Raw genomic sequence first — 24,005 nt, 5'->3', positions numbered from 1 at the left:
CCTGTCCCAATGTTGACATGCTGTATCACTGTTTAGTTTTTTATAAGAACACTAGGGAACCCTTATTTACTTGGTATTTTTTTGTCTGTTTACTCTGTATCTACCATTTGCTAGAATGTAAGCTCTGTGAGAATGGAAACCTTATCTTTGATGTTCACTGTCATCTTTCTAGTAACTAAGATGGTGTGTGTTATATTCACTCAATAAATATGTATTAACTGAATTGTTGAATGTTTGGCTTTATATTGAATACATATTAAATGGAGGTTAAAAATCTAGCTCCTACCAAAAATAGACAAAACTATATGACTCAAGGTTGGCCATTTCTTCATTTTCTGCTTTTTGAAAGTCAGTTTGTCTCTTTTTAAACTTGTTTATTTCTGTAATTTTTAGAAAGTTTTCGTTTTGTTTTGTTTTTAAAAGATGAAATAGGTTTTCAGCTGCCATTCACAAGCACTTCTTTATAAATAACATGTTGTGGTGTGGATAGTCTTTATACTCAAATGAAAACCAGATGACTTTACTTGTAGCTAGATATTCTTACTGTCTTGTTTTTTTTTTTAAAGATTTTTATTTATTTATTTGACAGAGAAAGACACAGCGAGAGAGGGAACACAAGCGGGGAGTGGGAGAGGGAGAAGCAGACTCCCTGCCGAGCAGGGAGCCCGATGCGGGACTCGATCCCGGGACTCCAGGATCATGACCTGAGCCGAAGGCAGTCGCTTAACCAACTGAGCCACCCAGGCGCCCTGTCTTGTTTTTTTAAATTGGCTTCTGAAATACTGGAAGTGCTATAAAATAATTGTGATCATGTGAATACACTTCATAGAACTAATGGGACTAATTTTTTTTAATGTTGACATTTTGTATATTTGGTATTTGTAAGCCTTTAAAAATTTTTATGCCATTTTTTTTTACTTAAAAAAGGAAAAAAGCAATCATTTCAACTCTGTACAACAAACATTAGAAATAGATATCATTCCAAAATAGTTGCAAGAAAATTGCAGTTTTATGGTCTACATCGCCACATCCTATAATATGTATTTCCAAGGGGAAAAAAGCTACAGTATGTTGAACACTTGACTGTCACCCATAGTCTGAAAACTCAAGAACATGGACTTTTGAGGCAAATCAACATCAGTCACCAAAACTTGTTTAGCTTACTATTGAGGTAAATTTGCAGAATTCATTATTTTATGTTCTAAATCAGTATTCCTTATGTATTCTGCCTCTAACCGTTTGTCCTTTATGCATAAAAATGAAATAGTAAGTGACTTAAAATAACTACAGTTTAAAACTGTATAATGGTTGAAGCCATTACTTAGAGTTAACCTGAATGGTAAAAAAAAAAATCTTTCAGGAGTATGCACATTTGATTTCTACTAACTTGAACATATACCTTCTGCATAAATTGTTATGTTTTAGTTTCTTATGTTTAGTATTTAATTTTGAGGAAGTCCAGTTTATCAATTTTATGAATAATGTTTTTGTTGTCCTATCTAAAATCTTTGTCTAACCCATAAAGATTTTTTTCTGTGTATTTTTCTAGAAGTTTTATGGTTTTAAGTTTAACTTTCAGGTCTATGATCCATTCTGTTGGATGTGACTGTTTTTATATAAGGTATATCCTTTGAGATATGAGTTTAGTTTCAGTGTTTTGCATATGGATGTCTTATTGTTCCAGAACCATTTGTTTAAAGTTAGTCTTTTTACATTGAGTTGCCATTACATCTTTGTCAAAAATCAGTTGACCATATGTGTGGTGGTTTGTTTGGAGCTCTCTATTCTATTGATCTTGTGTTTGTTCTTTTACCAATGCCACATTTATTTTGACTAAATAGATAGGTAGTTTGAGTCCTTCAGCTTTGTTCTTTCTCTTGTTTTGTTTTCTAGTTCCTTGCCTTTTCCACATGAATTTTTTTTTAAAGATTTTATGTATTTATTTGTCAGGGAGAGAGAAAGAGAGAGAGCGAGCACAAGCAGGGGGAGTGGCAGGCAGAGGGAGAAGCAGGTACCCTGCTGAACAAGGAACCCAATGTGGGACTCCATCCCAGGAGCCTGGGATCATGACCTGAGCCGAAGGCAGACATTTACTGGCTGAGCCACGCAGGTGTCCCTCCATGTGAATTTTTGAATCAGCTTTTGATATCAGCAAAAAATTCTGCCAAGATTTTGATTAGGATTGTGTTGAATCTATAGATCAGTTTTTTTAAGAAGAATTAACATTGTAACAATATTCAATAATCCATGAACACAGCATATCACTCCATTTAGGGTGTTCCTTGCTTTTTTTCATCCAGTTTTTCATTTTAGAAATATAAATGATGTTTGTTTCTTGACCTTATATTTGCTACCTTAGTAAACTCATTACATCTAGAAGCTTTTTTTTTTTTTATAGATCCCTTGGGATTTTCCATGTAGAAAATAATTTCATCTGTGAATAGAAACAATTTTACTTTTTCCTTTCCAATCTGTATGCTTTTTATTTCTTTTTTCTTCATCTATTCCATTGGCTAGGACCTCAGTATGATGATGAATAGGAGTGGTGAGAACAGACACCTTGTCTCATTACCAGTCATCAGGCAAAGGCATCAGTCTTTCATCATTAATTGTAAAGTTATCTGTAGGCATTTGTGTAGATGCTCTTTAAGCAGTTTTCTTTCTTTTCCTTATCAGAGGGTTTTTTCCTAGTCATGAATGAATATTAGATTTTGTCAAATGCTTTTTCTTCACCTATTAAGATCATAAAATTGTCTTTTTTTAAATTTTATTTATTTGTCAGAGAGAGAGTGCATAAGCAGGGGGCATTGACAGGCAGAGGGAGAAGCAGGCTCTCTGCTGAGCAAGGAGCCCGATGCAGGACTAGCTCCCAGGACCCTGGGATCATGACCTGAGCCAAAGGCAGACACTTAACTGACTGAGCCATCCAGGCGTCCCTATATTTTCTTTTTTAATCTTTTAATATGGTGAATATCAGTGATTATTTACTTATTTACTTTAAGAGAGAGCAAGCAAGTGTGAGCAGGGGGTGGGAGGGAAGGGCAGAGGGAGATGGAGGTAGAATCTTAAGCAGGCTCCACGCTTAGCACAAAGCCGGATGCGGGGCTCAATCTCACGACCCTGAGATCATGACCTGAACTCAAATCAAAAGTCAGTCACTTAACCAACTGAGCTACGCGTGCACCCCCAAGGATTGAATTTTTATAATAATATTGAGCCACAGTTGGTCGAGTGGCTGAGTCTTGATTTTGGCTCGGGTCATGATCTCAAGGTCCTGGGATCAGGTCCTGTGTTGGGCTCTGTGCTCAGTGGGGAGACTGCTTCAGGACTCTCTCTCTCCTTCTGCCTCTCTCCCTGCTCATTCACTTTGTCTCTCTAAAATAAATAAATCTTAAAAAAAAAGATTAAAAATATTGAGCCAGTATGGGGTGCCTGGGTGGCTGAGTCCTTAAGCATCTGCCTTCGGCTCAGGTAATGATCCCAGCAACCTGGGATCAATCCCGGCATTAGGCTGTCTGCTCAGCGTGGAGCTTGCTTCTCCCTCTCCAGCTCCCTCATGCTTGTGCTCCATCTCTTCTATCTCTCTCTGTCAAATAAATAAAATCTTAAAAAAAAATATTGAGCCAGTATGTACTAATTGAAAACCACATTTGGTTGTGACACATTATATTTATATATTGCTTTGTTTGTAACATTTATTTTAAAAATAATAATTGAAATAGGTGTTGTTATGATTTATTACTACCGAAATCTTGGAACACATGTCAAAATCAAGCCTCACTTGTTTGTTTATTAATTCAATCAACAGATATTTGACAATTATTGTATACCTAAGTGCTGGCAGTTGGAACCTTGGCCAAAATATAGGTCTGCCCTTAAAATAAATTCCTTATTAGAATGTAATAAAATACCAGATCGTGACTATCAGGAACAATAAGCATTATAAGGAAGTGGAGTGTCATGAATTGAGAGGCTAAAGCTATTTTACATATATTAGTCAAGTCAAGACCCTGATGAGGGTATTGTAGAGCAGAAATATGAATGTATTGAGGGAGCCAGCCATCTTATCTGTGGAAAATTGTTCCAGGCTGAGAGAATTGCAAGTACAAAGTCCCTGAAGCAGGGACTTTTCTGGTGTGTTTCAAGAATAGCACCGAGGCCAGTGTTGCTGGAGTGTAGTAATCCATGAAGAGAGATGTAGAATATGAAGTTATCAGGGACCTGATAATATAGAACTTTGTAGGCCATGGAAAGGACGACTTTGGATTTTATTCTGAACATAATGGTAACCATTTACTTACTCACCAGGTATTTACTGAGCATCTGCCGTATGTAAGATACTTTTCATGTTGATGGTAAGCAAGCATACCTTAGAGATACTGTGTGTTCAGTTCTAGACCACCAAAACGAAGCAAATATTGCAATAAAGCAAGTCAGATGAATTTTTTGCTTCCCAGTGCATAAAAGTTATGTTTACACTATACTGTGGTCTATTAAGTATGCAATAGCATTATGTCTGAAAAAACAATATACAGTTGACTTTTGAACAACATAGGTTTGAACCCTCTGCATCCACTTACACATGGATTTTTTTTTCAATAAATACAGTGCTGTAAATGTGTTTTGATTTTCTTAACATTTTCTCTAGCTTTAGTGTAAGAATATACTAATATAACACAAAATATGTGTTATTTGTTTATATTAGTAAGGCTTCTAGTAGTTAAGTTTTGGAGGAGTTATACATGGATTTTCAACTGTTGGTGGTTGGCACCCCAACCCCTGCATTGTTGAAGGGTCAACTGTACATACCTTAATTAAAAAATAGTTTGATGTTAAAAACTGTCATCTGAGCTTTTGGTGAATCATAAACACTAATCAAGATCACCATTACAAATATAATAATAATGAAGAAGTTTGAAGTATTGTGAGAATTACGAAAATGTGACACAGAGACATGAAGTGAGCATATGCTGTTGGAAAAACAGCATCAATAGACTTGCTTGATGCAGGGTTGCCACAGACATTCAGTTTGTAAAAGAAAAAAAAACCGCACTATCTGCAAAGTGCAATAAAGTGAAGTGCAATAAAATGAGGGATGCCTGTAGTAGTTAACAAAATAGTCGAAAATCCAAGCCTTCATAGATCTTTAGAAATGTTAGTGGTAAGTGTAGTTTATGTAATATGGAGGAAGTCAGAAATGGCAGAGTTTAGAATAATCAATTAGGATACACTGTTATATGTAATGATCACATATTTAAATAATTTTAAAAATTGGGATAATGTACTTATGTTTAATGATAAAACTAAACATTAAGGGCGCCTGGGTGGCTCAGTTGGTTAAGCGACTGCCTTCGGCTCAGGTCATGATCCTGGAGTCCTGGGATCGAGTCCCGCATCGGGCTCCCTGCTCGGCGGGGAGTCTGCTTCTCCCTCTGACCCTCCCCCTCTCATGCTCTCTCTCTCTCTCATTCTCTCTCTCAAATAAATAAATAAAATCTTTAAAAAAAAAAACAAAAACAAAACTAAACATTAAGCGGGATTTATTCCAGGGATACAAGGGTGGTTCAGTATTTGCAAATTAATCACCATGATACATCATATAAAACAAAGACTATATGAACATAATTTAATCTTTTATTTACAGGAGACATCTATTTTCATGAGTTTCTTTTGGTTGCAACGTAGAAAGACTTTCAGGCTGAGATTTTTATAAGGATACACTTGGGAATATAATATAGAGGAACTTCATGGAAATCCTAGAATTGGAACTGTGGAATGGATGGGCTTTCTAGAGACTAGAACCCAAAGTCTTCATATCCAAGTGTATTAGTTATCTATTGCTCTGTAACATATTAGCCCCCAATTTAATGTCTTTTTTTCACAGTTTCTATGGGTCAGGAATCTAAGCATGGCTCAGCTGGGTGCTTCTGGCTCAAGATTTCACACAAGGTTGCAGTCAGTGTGTTGGCTGGGGCTTCTGTCATCTGAAGGCTTGACAGGGGAAGAATCTGCTTCTCAGACTGCTCACATAACTTTTGTCAGGCTTTAGGTTTTCTGTCTGTTGGCTGCAAACATGAGTTCTTTGCTATGTGGGTCTTCCAGCTCCCAGCATGGCAGCTGGCATCCCAGAGTGAGAGAGGGTGACAAGATGGAACCTAATCTCAGAAGTGATATCCCATCACCTCTCGTGAGTTCTGTTTGCTAGAAGCAGGTCAGCAAATCCAGTCCATACTTGAAAGGATTATACAAGGGCATGAATAACCAGGATATGGGGATTATTAAGAGCATTTTAGAAACTGCCTATTGTACCAAGTAAGCCCTAGAGATCTCACCAGAATTTTTTGTGTGTGTGTTTTATTCTAGTTCTCTACCGTAAATGCCCCTAAGGCAGTCTAAATGTACATTTTTTTGCTACCAATTATAGTTCTTAACTATTAATATTTATTTATTTTTGCATCTTAGTTTTCCCTTATATTTAGTTTATCTAGGGCCTGAGATGAACTCTACTGCCTCATGATATTTTACCTTCTGCCTCTGCTGTTAGTCACTTTGAATATGTCCCTAGTACCTTGTTCAGATTTTTGAGAGAGAGAAGGTGGGTAGGGAGGGGATATCGTATGTTTTGAATATACCTCCCTCATCTGTGAACACAGTTTTCCTTAGAAAGCAGTGTGGATATCTAAATACTATTGTAGATGTTTTTTTTTTTTTTTAAAGATTTTATTTATCTATTTGACAGAGAGAGACACAGTGAGAGCAGGATCACAAGCAGGGGGAGAGGGAGAGGGAGAAACTGGCTTCCCGCGGAGCAGGGAGCCCGATGCGGGGCTCGATCCCAGGACCCTGGGATCATGACCTGAGCTGAAGGCAGACGCCCAACGACTGAGCCACCCAGGCGCCCCTATTGTAGATGTTTATTGAATAGAAGATAATAGAATATTTCTCATAAAATTAGAAAACTTTGAGATATACAGACTTTGAGGAGAGAATTATATGGAAATCTCTACATTTTTTTGAGACATTACACAGTAAAGTATAAAAAAGGCAAACCTCTCTTTATAGTCAGTTCTATGCCCATCATGGGGCTTGAACACACGACCTTGAGAGCAAGAGTTGCATGCTTTACTGATTGAGCCAGTGAGGCACCCCCAAACGTCTATATTTTTATCACACAGAATTAAGAACCATTAACATTTGTTCATTTTGCATTTAAGTCTTTTTCCCCCAGGTAATAAAGTTTGTAGTTGAAACTCAGCTCCTCTTAAACCACCACTCTTAGTTCTGTTTCATGGAACTTACCTGATGTGCAACTACTGTTACAGATTTGGTGGGTATTTTTCTGGTTCGTTTTTTATTCTTGTAAACACATAAACACATACACACACACACACATTTATGTGGTGTGGTCTTGTGTTTGTATTTTTTTTCCCCAAATCAATACAGCTTTTATTGAATCTTTGAAATATCACAAATAAGTCTGAAAAATCATCTGGTATCTTGCTGTTTCTGTAGCTGGGCAACTTAGATCTTATTCATCAGCCTGAATTGTTCCTTTTTCAGAAGCATAGAAAACATCCAAAAATTTTCTGATGTCTTTTTTTTTTTAAAGATTTTATTTATTTGACAGAGACAGAGATAGCAAGAGCAGGAACACAAGCAGAGGGAGTGGGAGAGGGAGAAACAGGCTTCCTGCTGGGCAGGGAGCCCAATGTGGGACTTGATCCCAGGACCCTGGGATCATGACCTGAGCAGAAGGCAGATGCTTAACGACTGAGCCACCCTAGGCACCCTGCTGTCTTTGTTTTTAACAAAGCCCGATGTGGGGCTCGATCCCAGGACCTGGAGATTATGACCTGAGCCAAAGGCAGACACTTAACTGACTGAGCCACCCAGGCGCCCTGAGATTGAGTCCTGCATTGATGCTCTGGGACCCTTCACAATGACAGTGCATCCCTTCAGAGTGATGTTGACATTTTCTGGAATGTTGACAGTCTGATTGCTGAGAATGGTCTTCATTCTCACAGTAGATGGAGCAAAGAGAGCTTGTGTTTGTATTTTATTTATTTGGTAGCATACTGTACCATTAAAAACTTTATATTGTTTTTGAGGTTTGTCCATATTTGTATATTTAGATTTAGGTAATTCTTTTTAACTGCTGTACAGTATTCCATCATGTTTTATTATCCATTCTCTTATTGTTAGATATCTAGATTGCTTTGAAAGCATAGTTTGCTGTTACAAACAGTGCTCTCTTGTGCACCTATGACAAATACATTTTCTACATTATTGTCAAATTCCTGAATCAACTTATAGTCCAAACAGATGTGGGAAATCTTGTCATAAGTGATATTTCAGACTTAGAGCATTCATTTCTTTTTCTTTTGTTTTTTTTTAAAGATTTTATTTTATTTGAGAGGAGAGAGAAAGAGCATGCGTAGGGTGGAGAGGCAGAGGGAGAGGGAGAAGCAGACTCCCCACTGAGCAGGGAGCCTGATGCAGGGCTCGATCCCAGGACCCCGAGATCATGACCTGTGCCGAAGGCAGATGCTTAACCAACTGAGCCACCCAGGTGCCCCTAAAACATTATTTTCAATTTAGTGATTGGAAAACTGGCCTCTTGCTTTATTAATCTATAATTCCTTCATTACTAGTAAGATTGATTATATGTTTAATGATCTTTTGGATGTCATCTGTGAAGTGTCTGACCAGTTTGCTCATTTGTAGGAGTTCTTTATGTATTCTGGGTATGAACTCTTTTTTATTATATATATTGCCTAAGTCTTCTTCTAGTCTATAACTTGCTTTTAACCCTGTGTATTTTTTTTTGTAACTGCATTAGAGCCTTTGTGCCTTTTATTCCTTTTATCATTCTTTTTTTTTTTTTTTTAAAGATTTTACTTATTTATTTGAGAGAGAGAATGAGATAGAGCATGAGAGGGGGGGAGGGTCAGAGGGAGAAGCAGACCCCCTGCCGAGCAGGGAGCCCCATGCGGGACTCGATCCCGGGACTCCAGGATCATGACCTGAGCCGAAGGCAGTCGCTTAACCAACTGAGCCACCCAGGCGCCCTCCTTTTATCATTCTTGCTAGTCTTTGTAAAGAATCCCCTTTTGGTTTTGTGTTTTCACATAAAAATGAAGGTTATAGAGTTACAGTTAGCACCTGGGACATAAAGTATGGGAGTATGGCCATTTAAATGACTATTAACAATCATGTATTGAAACAGAAATTACAGAGTATCATTCCAGAGTATCTTACAAAACTTCTAATTTTTAATGGTATAAATTTTTTTTCAGTATTTAGTCTTCATAATTTTCAATGGTAGACGATTAACTTTTTCAATGAATCAGACTGTATGGTTTTACACTTTTTCTTTTGATAAGATACAATGAAATTTGTTTAATTATGGGATTAATTTTTTAGCAGTCATCTGTTACAGTCCCCACTATTTTCCAGGCAGGAGTAACAGCTTTTATAATGATAACTTGTGATTATCTGTTTGTGAGAAGGGAAAAAAATATTGCAGATACTTTTTCACGAAAAATTTTTGTGCATTGAAGATTAAGCAAGTTTTTGCTATCATTATTTTTAATAGTTGTGAAATTATACTTTTTTGCTTGTAGTTCAGTTACTTACATCTTCTGATATTATGTAGCTTATTTTAGTTAATATTTATACTGTTCAGATTGTGAAATTTGAGAAATGGAGGTTTTGAGCAGCTTATATTTTATAAAGATAAGTAGTTCATACTTTGGCTGAAAGTATGGGATTGAGTCACATTTTCAAATATAATTCCCAGATTCCAGGTTGGAATTTTTTTCTTTTGCCTTTCACTAAACATTGTTAAAAAAAAAAAAAAAAATCTTGAAGTACAGTTGAGGTACATTCACAAGTATTTGTCTAATACTTATTGGGCTAGGTAGTGTGCAACCTTAATTGGAGTTTTTGGTATTGGGCCCACAGTCGGAGTAAAGAATAGTTTAGTCTTTGTTGGATTCCTTATGAATTAAGAAAGAACAGAGATATTGTTAGGAGTTGGGAAATAAAGGAGGAGTTTGGTTCCATTAGCATTTTAATCAGAAGCATTGAAAATGTTGCCCTTGGTAAAAGTGTAAGCATGAGCCTTTTTCCTAGATATTTGATCATTTATTTTTACATTATTTTAGGTTTCCAGTAATTATCTGCAGGATTCGCCATGACCCCAGCTCTGAGGGAGGCAGCAACAAAGGGTATCTGCTTTTCATCTTTACCAAGTACCATGGAGTCTGACAAGATGCTATGCATGGAAAGTCCAAGAACTGTAGATGAAAAGCTCAAGGGAGACACTTTGTCTCAGATGCTGGGATTTCCAACTCCTGAACCTACTCTTAACACTAACTTTGTGAATTTAAAACATTTTGGCTCCTCTCAGTCTTCAAAACATTATCAGACAGTTCTTTTAATGAGTTCTAATTCTACATTAAATAAATACAGTGAGAATTACAAACAAAGGAAACTAGGGGAACCCAATTGTAGTAAGCTGAAAAACCTACTGTGTAATGGCAGCAATATTCAGCTTAGTAAAATCTGTCATTCTCATTCTGAAGAGTTCACCAAAAAGGAACTTCTGTCAGATACCACAAGCCAGTGCATGACAGATGTACAAATTATTTTGGATTCAAATATAACCAAAGACACTAATGTAGATAAAGTACAACTGCAAAACTGCAAATGGTACCAAAAGAGTGCACTTTTGGATAAAGTTACTGATGCTGAAATTAAAAAGAGTTTATTGCACTGTGCTCAAAAGAAAATTGGGCCTGGCCACTCAAATGTGCCTATTAGTTTCTCAGCTGCTGAAAAAGAGGAGGAAGTGAACGCTCGTTTACTTCATTGTGTAAGCAAACAGAAAATTTTACTTAGCCAGGCTAGAAGAACTCAGAAACATTTACAGATGCTTCTGGCAAAGCATGTTGTTAAGCACTATGGTCAACAAATGAAATTTTCTCTGAAACATCAACTCCCTCAAATGAAGATCTTTCATGAACCTACCACAGTTTTGGATAGCAGTTTACCTAAATGCACTGAAATTAAGCCAGAAGTCAACATGTTGACTGCAGAGAATAAATTGTGGAGTGATACAAAAAATGGCTTTGCACGGTGTACAGCTGCAGAAATCCAAAGATTTGCACTGTCTGCTACAGGGCTGTTGTCTCATGTTGAAGAAGGTCTGGATTCTGATGCAACTGATAGCAGCTCTGATGACGATTTGGATGAATATACCGTTAGAAAAAATGTGGCAGTGTAAGTGCAAAATTATTATTAGACCTTTTACTGTTCTGTGTATAGCCTCAGTTTTGTCTTGATTTCATGATCCATTAAAAGGAAGTAGATTTTCTAAAATTTTAGTGCCATAATCTTTAAGACATAAAACTTTGGTGAATTTTTAAAATATTTTGTTAAACTACTGTGCGTAAATATATACATACTATTTAAAAATAAGTTACTCAACTGCTCTATCTAGGAAAAACCATAAAGGGATAATGAAAGCTGTTCAGCTAGAAGTAAGCATTTCTCCCATTCTTGAATAGAATAGGCTATGGACAAGGCTTAACATTTTGCTTAAGTGTTTTAGCCAAAATTCAAAAAATTTAGTCTGCACATGGGGAGCCCACATTGGCTTTAGGCTTTAGGAGTTATCAGTTGAGAGTATATCTAAGTTGATCTGCTCCTTTTTTTTCCCTTTAACTACAGTATTTATATACTCATTGAGTTCATACTTTTCAGCTCTGGTCTTTATCAACTTAGTCAATTTTTGCTGGATTAATATAACCAAAACGAAATTATAATGTCAGCTATTAGATACCTCTTGAATGCTTATTATGTGCTGGACGTTGGGGATTCGGTTGTGGGCAAAATATTCAGTCTCTACTCTCTTGAGAATATACTTCAAACAAAACAAAACAACAAAAACAGAGATAAAGTAGTTTTGTGTATCACATTGTGTTAATACTCCAGAATAGCCCTATCTGATAGAAGTTTTCTGAGATGATAAAAATGTTCTATATCTGTGTTATCAAATAGACTCATGTGTCTATTGAGCACTTGAAATGTGGCCAGTGTATCTGAGGAACTGAATTTTTAAATTTTATTTAATTTGAATTAAGTTTTTTTAAATAGCCAGATAGAACATAGTTTTTAATCTAGCTTTGGGGAATCTGTTAATGTCCCTAACTTGATGCAAAATACCGTGTATATATTTTGGGATGAAAAAGTCCATCATTTTTATCAAATTGTCAAAGATGAGTGAGAATTATTACAGAATTAGAAGCTGAACACATTAATTTTTACTAATAAATAGGTCAGTATATCAATTTCTGTGGTAAAGAATAAAATAAAACAAAGTGGGCATTTCAGTCTTTTGGTGTTCTGTTATCACTATGTTTGAAATGTATTTGAATGTGGGAGCTAATACTGAGCACGTATTTTTTTCTGGCATTGTGATATTTACATATGATATATTATTTAATCCTTTCAACAACCATGGGAGGTGATTGTTGTTATCCTTATTTAAGAAGAAATAGTCTGCATGGTTAAGTAACTTACCCATGGTCAAAAAGCCAAATAATTGATGGAGCTAGGATTATTGTCCATGTGTGGAAGACTTCAAACCAATGTTCTTGCTATTGGGCCATGCAACTTTGTCAACCTAGAATTCATTGATGCTTTTAGCCACAAGAATTATTAAGCACATGTGCTCTGAAAGAAGTCCAGAAATTTACCAATTTTTATATTTATAATGCTTTTGAAGAAATTTAATTTAATAAAATTTAGTAGATAAATTTAGTAAATTACTTACTTTTTGTTGTTGTTGAGGACAGCTAATGGGCAGGTTTGACTCTTTTAAGCTAGAAACAAAAATCAGAAAATCATGTCTTCCTAGACTATTTTGACCTTCATTAGGATTTTCTTTCATTGATCTCCTATAGTACTTAATCTGCCATACAATTTATCATTAAATCATATTTTGTCCTGTGTGACTTGCTAATATACTTATTAGTCTTAATAACCCAACACCTAGTAAGGATAGAAACCACATTTTAAACCTTAAAAAAAAAAATCTTATATACCAAGCATATGATTACTGAGTGGTCAAGACATTTTAAGATTTGCATTTACTCGGGGCGCCTGGGTGGCTCAGTTGTTAAGTGTTTGCCTACAGCTCAGGTCATGATCCCAGGGTCCTGGGATCGAGCCCTGCATTCGGCTCCCTGCTCTGCGGGAAGCCTGCTTCTCCCTCCCCCACTCCCCCGCCTGTGTTCCCTCTCTCGCTATCTCTCTCTGTCAAATAAATAAATAAAATCTTAAAAAAAAAAAAAAAAGATTTGCATTTACTCCTTGAATTTAGTCAGAGAACACTAATTTTAGACATTTATATAAAACATACACAAATAGGGAGATTCAAACTATTAAAAAAATTTTTATACAAAGCATCAAGCAATATTCGTCTCATTTCTTTTCTTGTCAGCGTCACCAGTTTATTGATGAAAATTGAAGTAAAGTAGTCTGGAAACAAATTGGGTTCAGGCTTTGAAAGTTTATTTCTCATTCTATCTTTCTTTTTTTTGGTAATCAGCTGGAAGGCTCAGGAACACCAGACATGCATTTTAGGAAGATAAAGAATCTAAGAAGTTTAATATTAAGATATATACTTTTAGCATCTTGCATTATTGACCATTTAATATTAGGTTATTAAAGCTCATATCTATATTCTAGATTCTCAGGTTATACTCATGTGATCAATTCAAATCAGTAATACAAAAGTCATATAATAATTATTTGATTTCTTTAGTTCACTGAATTATTTGATAATTGTTTAGGTTTTTGTGTTTGTTTTTTGCTATTTGAACTCTATTTGCGTTTCTTGATTTTATATACCTCCGGCAAAATTGGATATTAACTTTGTTTTGAATATTTTTACTAATGTGAAGAGATTTCTTGTAGAAAAGATTGTTTCTCAACATTTTATTAATTTTGATGCTTACTGAATTTTGAGAATAACACAACTTTTAAGTATTTGTATCTTTTATGTAAATGTAAAAATGGTTTCTGTTTTTTTAAACTGGAATTAGTGCTGTTTCAGTTTAAGTTCACTCAATAATTTAATACATTTATTCTGCTATAAGGTTTTTTTTAAGTTTATTATTTTTTTAAGTTTATTTTTCTTTACATTTCTGGAAATTGATTTTTCAAATGTAGATGAATATTTTTATTTATTTATTTATTTTAAAGATTTTATTTATTTGTCAGAAAGCACAAGCAGGAGGAGTGGCAGGCAGGAGGAAAAGCAGGCTCCCTGATGAGCGGGGACCCCGATGCGGGACTCAGTCCCAGGACCCTGGGATCATGACTTGAGTCGAAAGCAGCTGCTTAACCAACTGAGCCACCCAGGTGTCCCTAGATGAATATTTTTAATGAATGAAGTTCGGAATTAAACCTTAAACATAAAATAGGTAAAAATATGTATTTTGTGGACCTAAATTTTTAAGTGAGTGCTAACACAATTAAATTTTTTTTATATCTACTGAATATGAATTGACTTCTCAATTTAATTATAAGGTCTACAGTGGCAAATACTACAGTTGACTTCAACTTAATTTTAAGTAACTTAAGAGCAAATACCACTTTTTCTGTCATTGTATACCCACTGCCTAGCATTGTCTACTTTTTAGTGTTTTTTTTTTTTGTATATGTTGACTAAATGAATTTTTCTCTATTTGAATATGCAGTTTTGAAGATATAAAAATTGTGGTTGGCAATATATGAAATTTCTCTCCATATAGGTTTATCTTTTCTTCTTCCATTCTGTAGTTTATTTTTACTTTATTTCCCCCACTTTCTTCCTTTGTCTCTAGTACTAAACTGGCCACAAGATGTATCTTATAGGGGAGCCTGGGTGGCTGAGTTGGTCAAGCGACTGCCTTCTGCTCAGGTCATGATCCCAGGGTCGTCGGATCGAGCCCCGCGTCGGGCTCCCTGCTCAGCGGAGAGCTTGCTTCTCCCTCTCCCTCTGCATGCCGCTCTGCCTACTTGTGCTCCCTCTCTGTGTCAAATAAATAAAATCTTAAAAAAAAAAAAAAAAGTATCTTATACATCTTAGAACCAGCATTGAGTATGTATTCAATGAATGAATGAATGAAATACAACATGACAAAAGATAGACCTTTAAAAGTAACTGTTTTATTATAATACTTAACATTTATAACTTTTAAAAATTGGTAAGTAAAATATATTTATCTTAAAAACCTTAGATTATATTATTATAAATGCTTTTTTTAAGTTTAAATTTTTTTTAAGATTTTATTTATTTATTTGACAGAGAGAGACAGTGAGAGAGGGAACACAAGCAGGGGGAGTGGGAGAGGGAGAAGCAGGCTTCGAACTGAGCAGGGAGCCCGATGCCGGGCTCGATCCCAGGACCCTGGGATCATGACCTGAGCCGAAGGCAGACGCTTAACGACTGAGCCACCCAGGTGCCCCCCCGTTTTTTTTTTTTTTTAAGATCTTATTTATTTATTTGACAGAGACACAGCAAGAGAGGGGACACAAGCAGGGGGAGTGGGAGAGGGAGAAGCAGGCTTCCCGCCGAGCAGGGAGCCCGATGCAGGGCTTGATCCCAGGACCCTGAGATCATGACCTGAGCCGTAGGCAAACGCTTAACAACTGAGCCACCCAGGCGCCCCACCATTGTTACTTTAAATATGTATTTGACTTGCCCCTTTTCCCTCCAAAAATGTAGGCAATGGATTAATTCATAATGCCATTACTAATTATCTTAAAAATAACTTGTGGTTGAGAGACTAGTGTACGTTAGAAAAAAATTTTTAAAGCCATTTTCCTTTGGAAAGGAAATAGGATTTTAGGGTTTTTGTTGGTTTGAGATATAATCCTTATACTATAATAAGAACAGAACCACCCCCAGTATCTGTTCCTTTGGTGAAGCAGCACAGATTTTGGACCTCCTTGTGTTAGAGTCATGCATGGCTTGCTCTGTGACCCTGAGCAAAGATTAATATTATTATTATTTTTTTAAGATTTTTTAATTTTTTTTAAGTAATCTCTATACCCAATCTGGGGCTTCAACTCACTGGTCTGAGATCAAGAGTCACATGCTCTTCTGACTAAGCAAGACGGGTGCCCTGAGGTTAATATTATTCTTAAACCTTTGAATCAGATTCCTCTTTGATCTACCTTAAAGAGTTCTGGAGATAATTAGATGAAACGTTAAATATAAAATGTCTATACATAATAAGGTACTGATTTGAAAGCTAATAAAGAGTGTCTTATCAAGCAATTTAGTATTGTGAGAGACTGGAGCTTAATTATTCCATGAGAAACTTGGGGAGCCAGTGTAAAATACATGCTTGAGTTAATTTGAGAGGTGAGGAAACTGGTGTATTTGTACAGCAGGTCACAGTTACTAAGTGAAGGCTGTTCCTGGTTGTGTCAAATCCCTCACCCTTTTCTTCTGCCACTTGGGTGACAAATCAGGCTCAAGCAACAAGAAAAAAAGCCCTGGGTCAAAGAAATGCAGGTGCTAGCGTTTGGAAGTCAGGTCTTTGTGTGCTGAACTGGTAAGTGTCAGGGGATATAGGTGGGTCACTGACAGACTGGTACAATTATGTTCCCTCTCATCTGGTGGTAAAACCTTAGAGTTCTAACATTTCATTTCATCTGGGAAACGATCAGTTACTTTCATCTAGGATACATATGAGAAAACTCACAGATTTTGACACAGACATATTCTGATCCTCCAAAGTTGTAAAAAAGGAAGAAACATAAGGTTAAGTCTTGTTTTATTTGAGGAAACCTGAGAGTATCTTCCAAATCACCCAGGTGTCTTGGGTGTGGAGAGAAAAGTCTCTTTGTTTCCCCAAATTAGTCCCCATATATTCAAATTTCTTTGAGTTTTTACTTTGGTGTTAATTGGCAGTCTATTTTTTTTTAAGATTTTATTTATTTGAGAGAGAGAGAGAGTGCGCGCTTGCATGAATGGGGTGGAGGGGCAGAGGGAGGGGGAGAAGCAGACTCCCTGCTGAGCAGGGAGCCCTCCATCCCCTACCACAGTGGTACTGTATAGACACATTATCACTCAAAGTCCATAGTTTACAGTAGGGTTCGCTTTTGGTGTTACATACTCTATGGGTTGGATAAACATATATGACATACATCTACCATCGTAGTATCATACAGAAGAGTTTCACTGCCCTACAGATCCTCTGTGTTCTGCCTATTTATCCTTCCCTCCCTCCAATCCCTGACAACCACTAATCTTTTTACTGTCTCCATAGTTTTGCCTTTTCTAGAGTCACAGGGTTGGAATCATACAGTGTGTAGCGTTTTCACATTGCCTCCTTTCACTTAGTAATATGCACTTAAGTTTTCTTGATGTATTTTCCTGACTTGATAGCATATTTCTAGTGCTGAATAATATTCTGTTGTTTGGATGTACCACAGTTTACTTATCTATTCACCTGTTGAAAGATGTCTTGGTTACTTCCAGGCTTTGGAAATTATGAATAAAACTGCTATTAATACTTATGTGCAGGTTTTTGTGTGGACATAAATTTTCAGTTTATTTGGGTAAATACCAAGAAGTGCAATTGCTGGATTGTATGGTAAGAGTATATTTAGTTTTGTAAGAAGTTGCCAAACTTTCTTCCAAGTGGCTATACATTGCATTCCGATGAACAGTGAATGAGATTGCTATCGCTCCACATTTTCGTCAGCATTTGATGTTAGGGTTGGATTTTGGTTATTCCACTAGGTGTATAGTGGTTTCTTACTGTTGCTTTAATTTGCAATTCGCTAATGACATACAATGTTGAGCATTTTTTAATATGCTTACTTGCCATATCTGTATGTTCTTTGGTGAGGTATCCAGATCTCTGCCTATTTTTTAATTGGGTTGTCCATTTTATTATTGTTGAGAAATAAGATATAGACAGAATTGATTGGGATTTCATTGAATCAAGTTGGAAAAAGCTGACATATTAACAATATTGTATCTTTGAATATGGAATATTTAGTTCTTTGATATCTTTCATCAGAGATTTAAAGTTTTTCTCATATGGATCTTGCGTATATTTTGTAAGACTTATACCTAAGTATTTCATTTATGAGTTTGCTAATGTAAATGGTAATATGTTTTTAATTCAGATTCCACTTGTATATTGCTGGTATGTAGGAAAGCAGTTGACTTTTGTATATTAACTTTGTATCCTGCAACCTTGCTATAATCACTTATTAGTTGCAGGGGTTTTTGTGTGTAATTCTTCTGGATTTTTCTATAGATAATCATGTCATCTGTGAACAAAAAGTTTTATTTCTTCCTTACACACCTTGTGTTTCTTTTATTTCCTTTTCTTACTGCATTAGCTAGGGTTTCTACTATGATGTTGAAAAATGTGAAGTGAGGGGGATATATTGCCTTGTTCTTAATCTTAGTGGGAAAACTTCTGGTTTCTCACCATTAAAAATATGATGTAGCTGTAGGTTTTTGGCAGGTTGAGGAGATTCTCTGTATTCCTAGTTAACTGAGAGTTTGTTTTGTTTTTTTAGTAAAACTGAGAGTTTTTATCCTGAATAGGTGTTGAATTTTGTGAAATGCTTTTTGTGTATCTATTGATAAGACGATGTGATGGATTATATTAATTGATTTTTGAATATTGAGCTAGTCTTGCATACCTGGGATAAATCCCACTTGGTCATGGTATACAAGTCTTTTTATACATTGTTGAATTTAATTTGCTAATATTTTGTTGAGGATTTTTGCAGCTATCTTCATGGGAGATAATGATCTGTAGTTTTCTTTGTAATGTCTTTGGTTTTGGTATCAGGGTAATGCTGGCCTCAAAGAATGAGTTAGGAAGTAGTCCCTCTGCCTCTATCTTCTGAAAGAGATTTTAGAGGATTGGTAAAATTTCTTTCTTAAATTTTTAGTAGAATTTACCAGTTAACCTATTTAGGCATGGTACTTTATCTTTTGGAAGGCTATTAAATATTGATCCAATTTATTTTTTTAAAAGATTTTTTTTTTTTTTATTTATCTGTTTGAGAGGGGGATTGAGAGTGAGTAAGAGGGAGAGGGAGAGAGAATCTGAGGCAGACTCCACCCTGAGCTCAGAGCCTGACGCGGGGCTCAGTCCACGACCAGGAGATCATGACCTGAGCTGAAACAAAGACCCTTAACTGACTGAGCCGCCCAGGTACCCCTGATCCAGTTTCTTTAATAGATATACGGCTATTCAGGTTGTCTATTTCTAACTTTTAAAAATTTACATATTTATAACAAACCCAGGAGTATTTTTTTTTAAGTTTTTATTTAAATTCCAGTTATTTAACATACAGTGTAACTTTAGTTTCAGGTGTACAGTATAGTGATTCAGCACTTCCATATAATACCCAGTGCTCATCACAACTGCACTTCTTAATCCCCATTACCTATTTAATTCACCCCTCTACCCACTTCCCTGTCTATTTCTTCTTGTATGAGTTTTGGTAGATTGTGCATTTCAAGGAATTGGCCCATTTCATCTAGGTTATCAAATTTCTGGACTTAGAGTTGTTCATAATATTCCTTTATTATCCTTTTAATGTCCATAGGATCTGTGGTGATAGTTCCTCTTTCCTTTCTAATGTTAGGAGTTTGTGTCATCTTTTTTTTTCTATTTAGTCTGCCTAGAGACTTATTGATTTTATTGATCTTTAAGAAGAAACATTTTTTTTTTTGGTTTTGTTGATTTTTCTCAATTTTGTATTTTCAGTTTTATTGATTTCTCTAGTTTTTATTATTTCTTTCCTTCTAGTTACTTTGGGTTTAATATACTCTTCTTTTTCTAGTTTCCTGAAGTGGAAGCTTGGGTGATTGGTTTTAGATTTTTATTTTTATTTTATTTATTTATTAAAAAGATTTTATTTAATTAATTAATTAATTTATTTTTTAAAGATTTTATTTATTTATTTGATAGAAAGAGACACAGAGAGAGAGGGAACACAAGCATGGGGAGTGGGAGAGGAAGAAGCAGGCTTCCCGCGGAGCAGGGAGGCCGACGTGGGGCTCGATCCCAGAACCCTGGGATCATGACCTGACCTGAAGGCAGCCGCTTAACGACTGAGCCACCCAGGCGCCCCAAAAAGATTTTATTTATTTATTTGACAGAGACACAGCGAGAGAGGGAACACAAGCATGGGGAGTAGGAGAGGGAGAAGCAGGATTCCCGCCTGTCAGGGAGCCTGATGTGGGGCTCGATCCCAGGGCCCTGGGACCATGACCTGAGCTGAAGGCAGATGCTTAACGACTGAGCCACCCAGACGCCCCTGGTTTTAGATTTTTAAAAAGTTTTCTAATAATGCATTTAATGCTATAAACTGTGTAACTTTCTCTTACTGTTCCCCATAAGGACTGTTTTCACTGCATCCTACAAGTTTTGGTGGCTTATATTTGCATTTTCATTTTGCTCATAGTATTTTAAAATTTATCTTCAGATTTCTTCTTTGTCCCATGCATTACTTAAAAGTGTATAGTTTAGTCTTCCAAGTATTTGGGGGATTTTTCAGTTAGCAGTGTTTTTGTTTTATTTATTTATTTATTTGTTTTTTTAGTAATCTCTACACCCAACATGGGGCTCGAACCCATGACCTGGAGATCAAAAGACACATGCTCTTCCAACTGAACCAGCCAGGCATCTCTGTTTGTTATTGATTTCTAATTTAGTTCCATTGTGGTCTGAGAGCAGACATTGTGTGATTTCTATTTATTTTTTATTTTTTTATGATTTATTTATTTATTTGAGAGAGAGAGCATAAGCTGGAGAGACAGAGGGAGAGGAAGAGAGAATCTCAAGCAGACTCCACACTAGCATGGAGCTGAACGCAGGGCTCAATCTCAGCACCCTGAGATGACGACCTCAGCCGAAACCAAGAGTCAGATGCTTAACCAACTGCGCCACCCAGGCGACCCGATTTCTATTTTTTAAAATTAGAGTTTGTTTTATGGCCCAGAATGTAGTTTCTTTTATGTTCCTTGTTAACTTGAAAAGAATGTGTAATCTGCTCTTGTTGCATGACGTAGGCTGTCAGTGTCTGTTACGTCTAGTTGATGAATGGTTCAACTGTATCCTTACTGGTTTTCTGCCTGTTGGATCCATGCATTTCTGATAGAGTGAGTGTTATAGTCTTCAACTAAAATAGTGGATTCATTTATTTCTCATTGCAGTTCTGTCAGTTTTTGCCTCACATAGTTTGATGCTCTTTTGCTAGGCACATACACATTAAAGATTGTTATCTTCTTGGAGGTAGACCTTTTTATTTTACTGTAATCCCCCCTTTATTCATGATAACTTTTCTTGCTCTGAAGTCTGCTCTGTCTGAAATTAATATAGCTACTACTGGTTTCTTCTGGTTCATGTTAGCATGCCATAACTTTCTCCATCTCTTTACTTTTAATCTGTATGTGTTTTTATTTTATTTTTTATTTATTTTTATTTTTTAAAGATTTTATTTGTTTATTTGACAGAGAGACACAGCGAGAGAGGGAACACAAGCAGGGGGAGTGGGAGAGGGAGAAGCAGGCTTCCCGCAGAGCAGGGAGCCCGATGCGGGGCTCGATCCCAGGACCCTGGGATCATGACCTGAGCCGAAGGCGGACGCTTAACAACTGAGCCACCTAGGCGCCCCCTGTATGTGTTTTTATATTAAAGTTGGTTTTTTATGGATAACATATAGTTAGGTCTTGTTTTTTGATCCACTCTGACAATCACTGTCTTTTAATTGGTATAGTTAGACCATTGATGTTTAAAGTAATTACTGATGTAGTAGGTTAATATCCTACTATATTTGTCACTGTTTTCTATTTGTTGCCCTTGTTCTTTGTGCCTATTTTTGTCTTCCACACTTTTTCTGACTTGTGGGTTTTAACTGAACATTTTATATGATTCCACTTTTTTTCCTTTCTTAGAATATCAATTATACTTTTTAAAAAACTCTTTTTAGTGGTAATGCACCTGGGTGTCGCAGTTGGTTAAGCATCCGACTCTTGAGTTTGGCACAGGAGCCCTGTGTCAGCTCCACACTCAATGGGGAGTCTGCTTAAGATTCTCTCCCTCTCCCTCTGCTCACATGTGCATATGCACTCTCTCTCTCTCAAATAAATAAATAAATCTTAAAAAAAATGCCCTCTTTTTAGTGGTTACATTTATAGTTAATCCAAGTTTTCTTTCAAAGAACCCTGTAGGTACCTTATAATGACAATCCTAATGCTTTCCTCTCATTTTTTGTATCACTTCTGTTATTCCTTTCACTCATACATAGCATATATAGGCATATATAAGCATACACATATGCATGAGCACATTCATAATGTATTAAATTGTTGCTATTACTATTTTGAACAGGTTTCTTACCTGTTAGATCCATTAAGTGTAAGAAAAATAAAGTTAGCATTTTATCTTCACTTATTCTCCAGTGTTCTTTCTCTCTTTATGTAGATCTGTTTCTGACCTGTGTAATTTTCCTTCTCTCTGAAAAACTACTTTTAACGTTTGGTATATAGGCAAATGATGTCAGTATAATGACAAATTTGATGTGGGTTTTTTTTCAAGCACTTCAAACACGTTAATGTTTTGGAATGATCAGGGGCAAGCCTTTTCACAACTATAGAGAAATCCTTAGTGGTATAAGAAAAATGCCAGAAATTCTGTAAAAGTAACCTTCCTATAGTGCAGTAAGTTGCTAGTTTATTGGCTTAAAATATCCTACTATGTTAAAAGATCTGAAGAAGTTGCAGGTTGCTTTGCAGAAATTGTGAAGATAGTTCCCTTGTGTTTAAAAGAAATTACTGATGAAGGCTATCTCTAGATGATATTTTTAATTTCTATTAAACTGGTCTCAGGGTACTTGGGTGGCTCAATCGTTAAATGTCTGCCTTCGGCTCAGGTCATGATTCTAGGGTCCTGGGATCGAGCCTCGCATCAGGCTCCCTGCTTAGCGGGAAGCCTGCTTCTCCCTCTCCCACTCCCTCTGCTTGTGTTCCCTCTCTCGCTGTGCCTTTCTCTGTCAAATAAATAAATAAAATCTTAAAAAAAAACCCAAACTGGTCTCTATTAGAAGTGAATGTCTTTAAGGACCCACATCAAAAGAAGTATGAGCTCCAGGATATGAAACTTTAAAGGGTGGACTGACTTATTCTTGATACAAAACTACACTAATATTTTTATAAGGATTGTTATTATTTTGTTAGAACTCAGATTTTAAAATTCCATTGATTTTGAGTTGTCTGGCTCTAATTCTGTTTTCTCCAAAAGTTCAGCTATTTTTATTTTACCGAGCAGAAATACCTGTACTCAATTACAGTTTTGTGGTACTCACTTTGAGTAATGAGTGTAGTCTGATCATTTTATATCTCGTTTCTTTTCAGTGCCCATCATAGTGGCTTGCAAGACCACCACTAGCCCGTTTTTGTGCAAAAGAAAGATGTGCTTCTTCTTCTGGGCAGATTTAGATTCGTAGCTGCACGTTTAAAATGTAGAATTCTTGCTGGATTTTAGCAGTACTTGTACTTTCAGCTGGGCCTTTGTGCACTGTATAGTTTGGAAACACTGTGTAGTGGTTTGGCTTCCTGAACGAAAGAGACATTGCACACCTACACACACACACACACACACACACAGTGCTTGTTAAACTGCTGACATGCCTAACTTCAGACTATTCCTTTAGCATATATGTTTTGATTAGTTAAAAAATTCATTTATTTTCTTATATGTTCCTAGTTGTCAATGTTTGATGTTATGCAAGGATTTTAAAAACACAGTTAAAACTATTTAGCAGAACATTAACTTTCAAAATTCTTTCCATACATGAGAAAGGGGGCTTTGGGGTGCCCGGGTTGCCCGTCAGTTAAGCGGCTGCCTTCAGCTCAGTCATGATCCCAAGGTCCTGGGATTGAGTCCCACATAGGGCTCCCTGCT

The 24,005-nt window shown here is 36.3% G+C and overlaps 1 protein-coding gene across 3 annotated transcripts in view; it reads left to right on the top strand.

The window, feature by feature from the left end:
- The window catches only part of KANSL1L (KAT8 regulatory NSL complex subunit 1 like), a 149,527-nt gene that overhangs the window by 8,470 nt on the left and 117,052 nt on the right, over positions 1-24,005 (top strand). For all 3 annotated transcript variants that reach the window (XM_021703298.2, XM_044913730.1, XM_021703297.2), the window contains exon 2: positions 10,167-11,283. In XM_021703298.2, the coding sequence (XP_021558973.1) occupies positions 10,196-11,283 (1,088 nt within the window). In that variant the 5' untranslated portion in view covers positions 10,167-10,195. The remainder of the gene's footprint in view (positions 1-10,166; positions 11,284-24,005) is intronic.

Source organism: Neomonachus schauinslandi, chromosome 3, assembly GCF_002201575.2.
Source record: "Neomonachus schauinslandi chromosome 3, ASM220157v2, whole genome shotgun sequence".
NCBI classification, from domain to species: Eukaryota; Metazoa; Chordata; class Mammalia; order Carnivora; family Phocidae; genus Neomonachus; species Neomonachus schauinslandi.
Note: the sequence above shows the minus strand (reverse complement) of the source record. Positions and strands in the feature narration are given on the sequence as shown.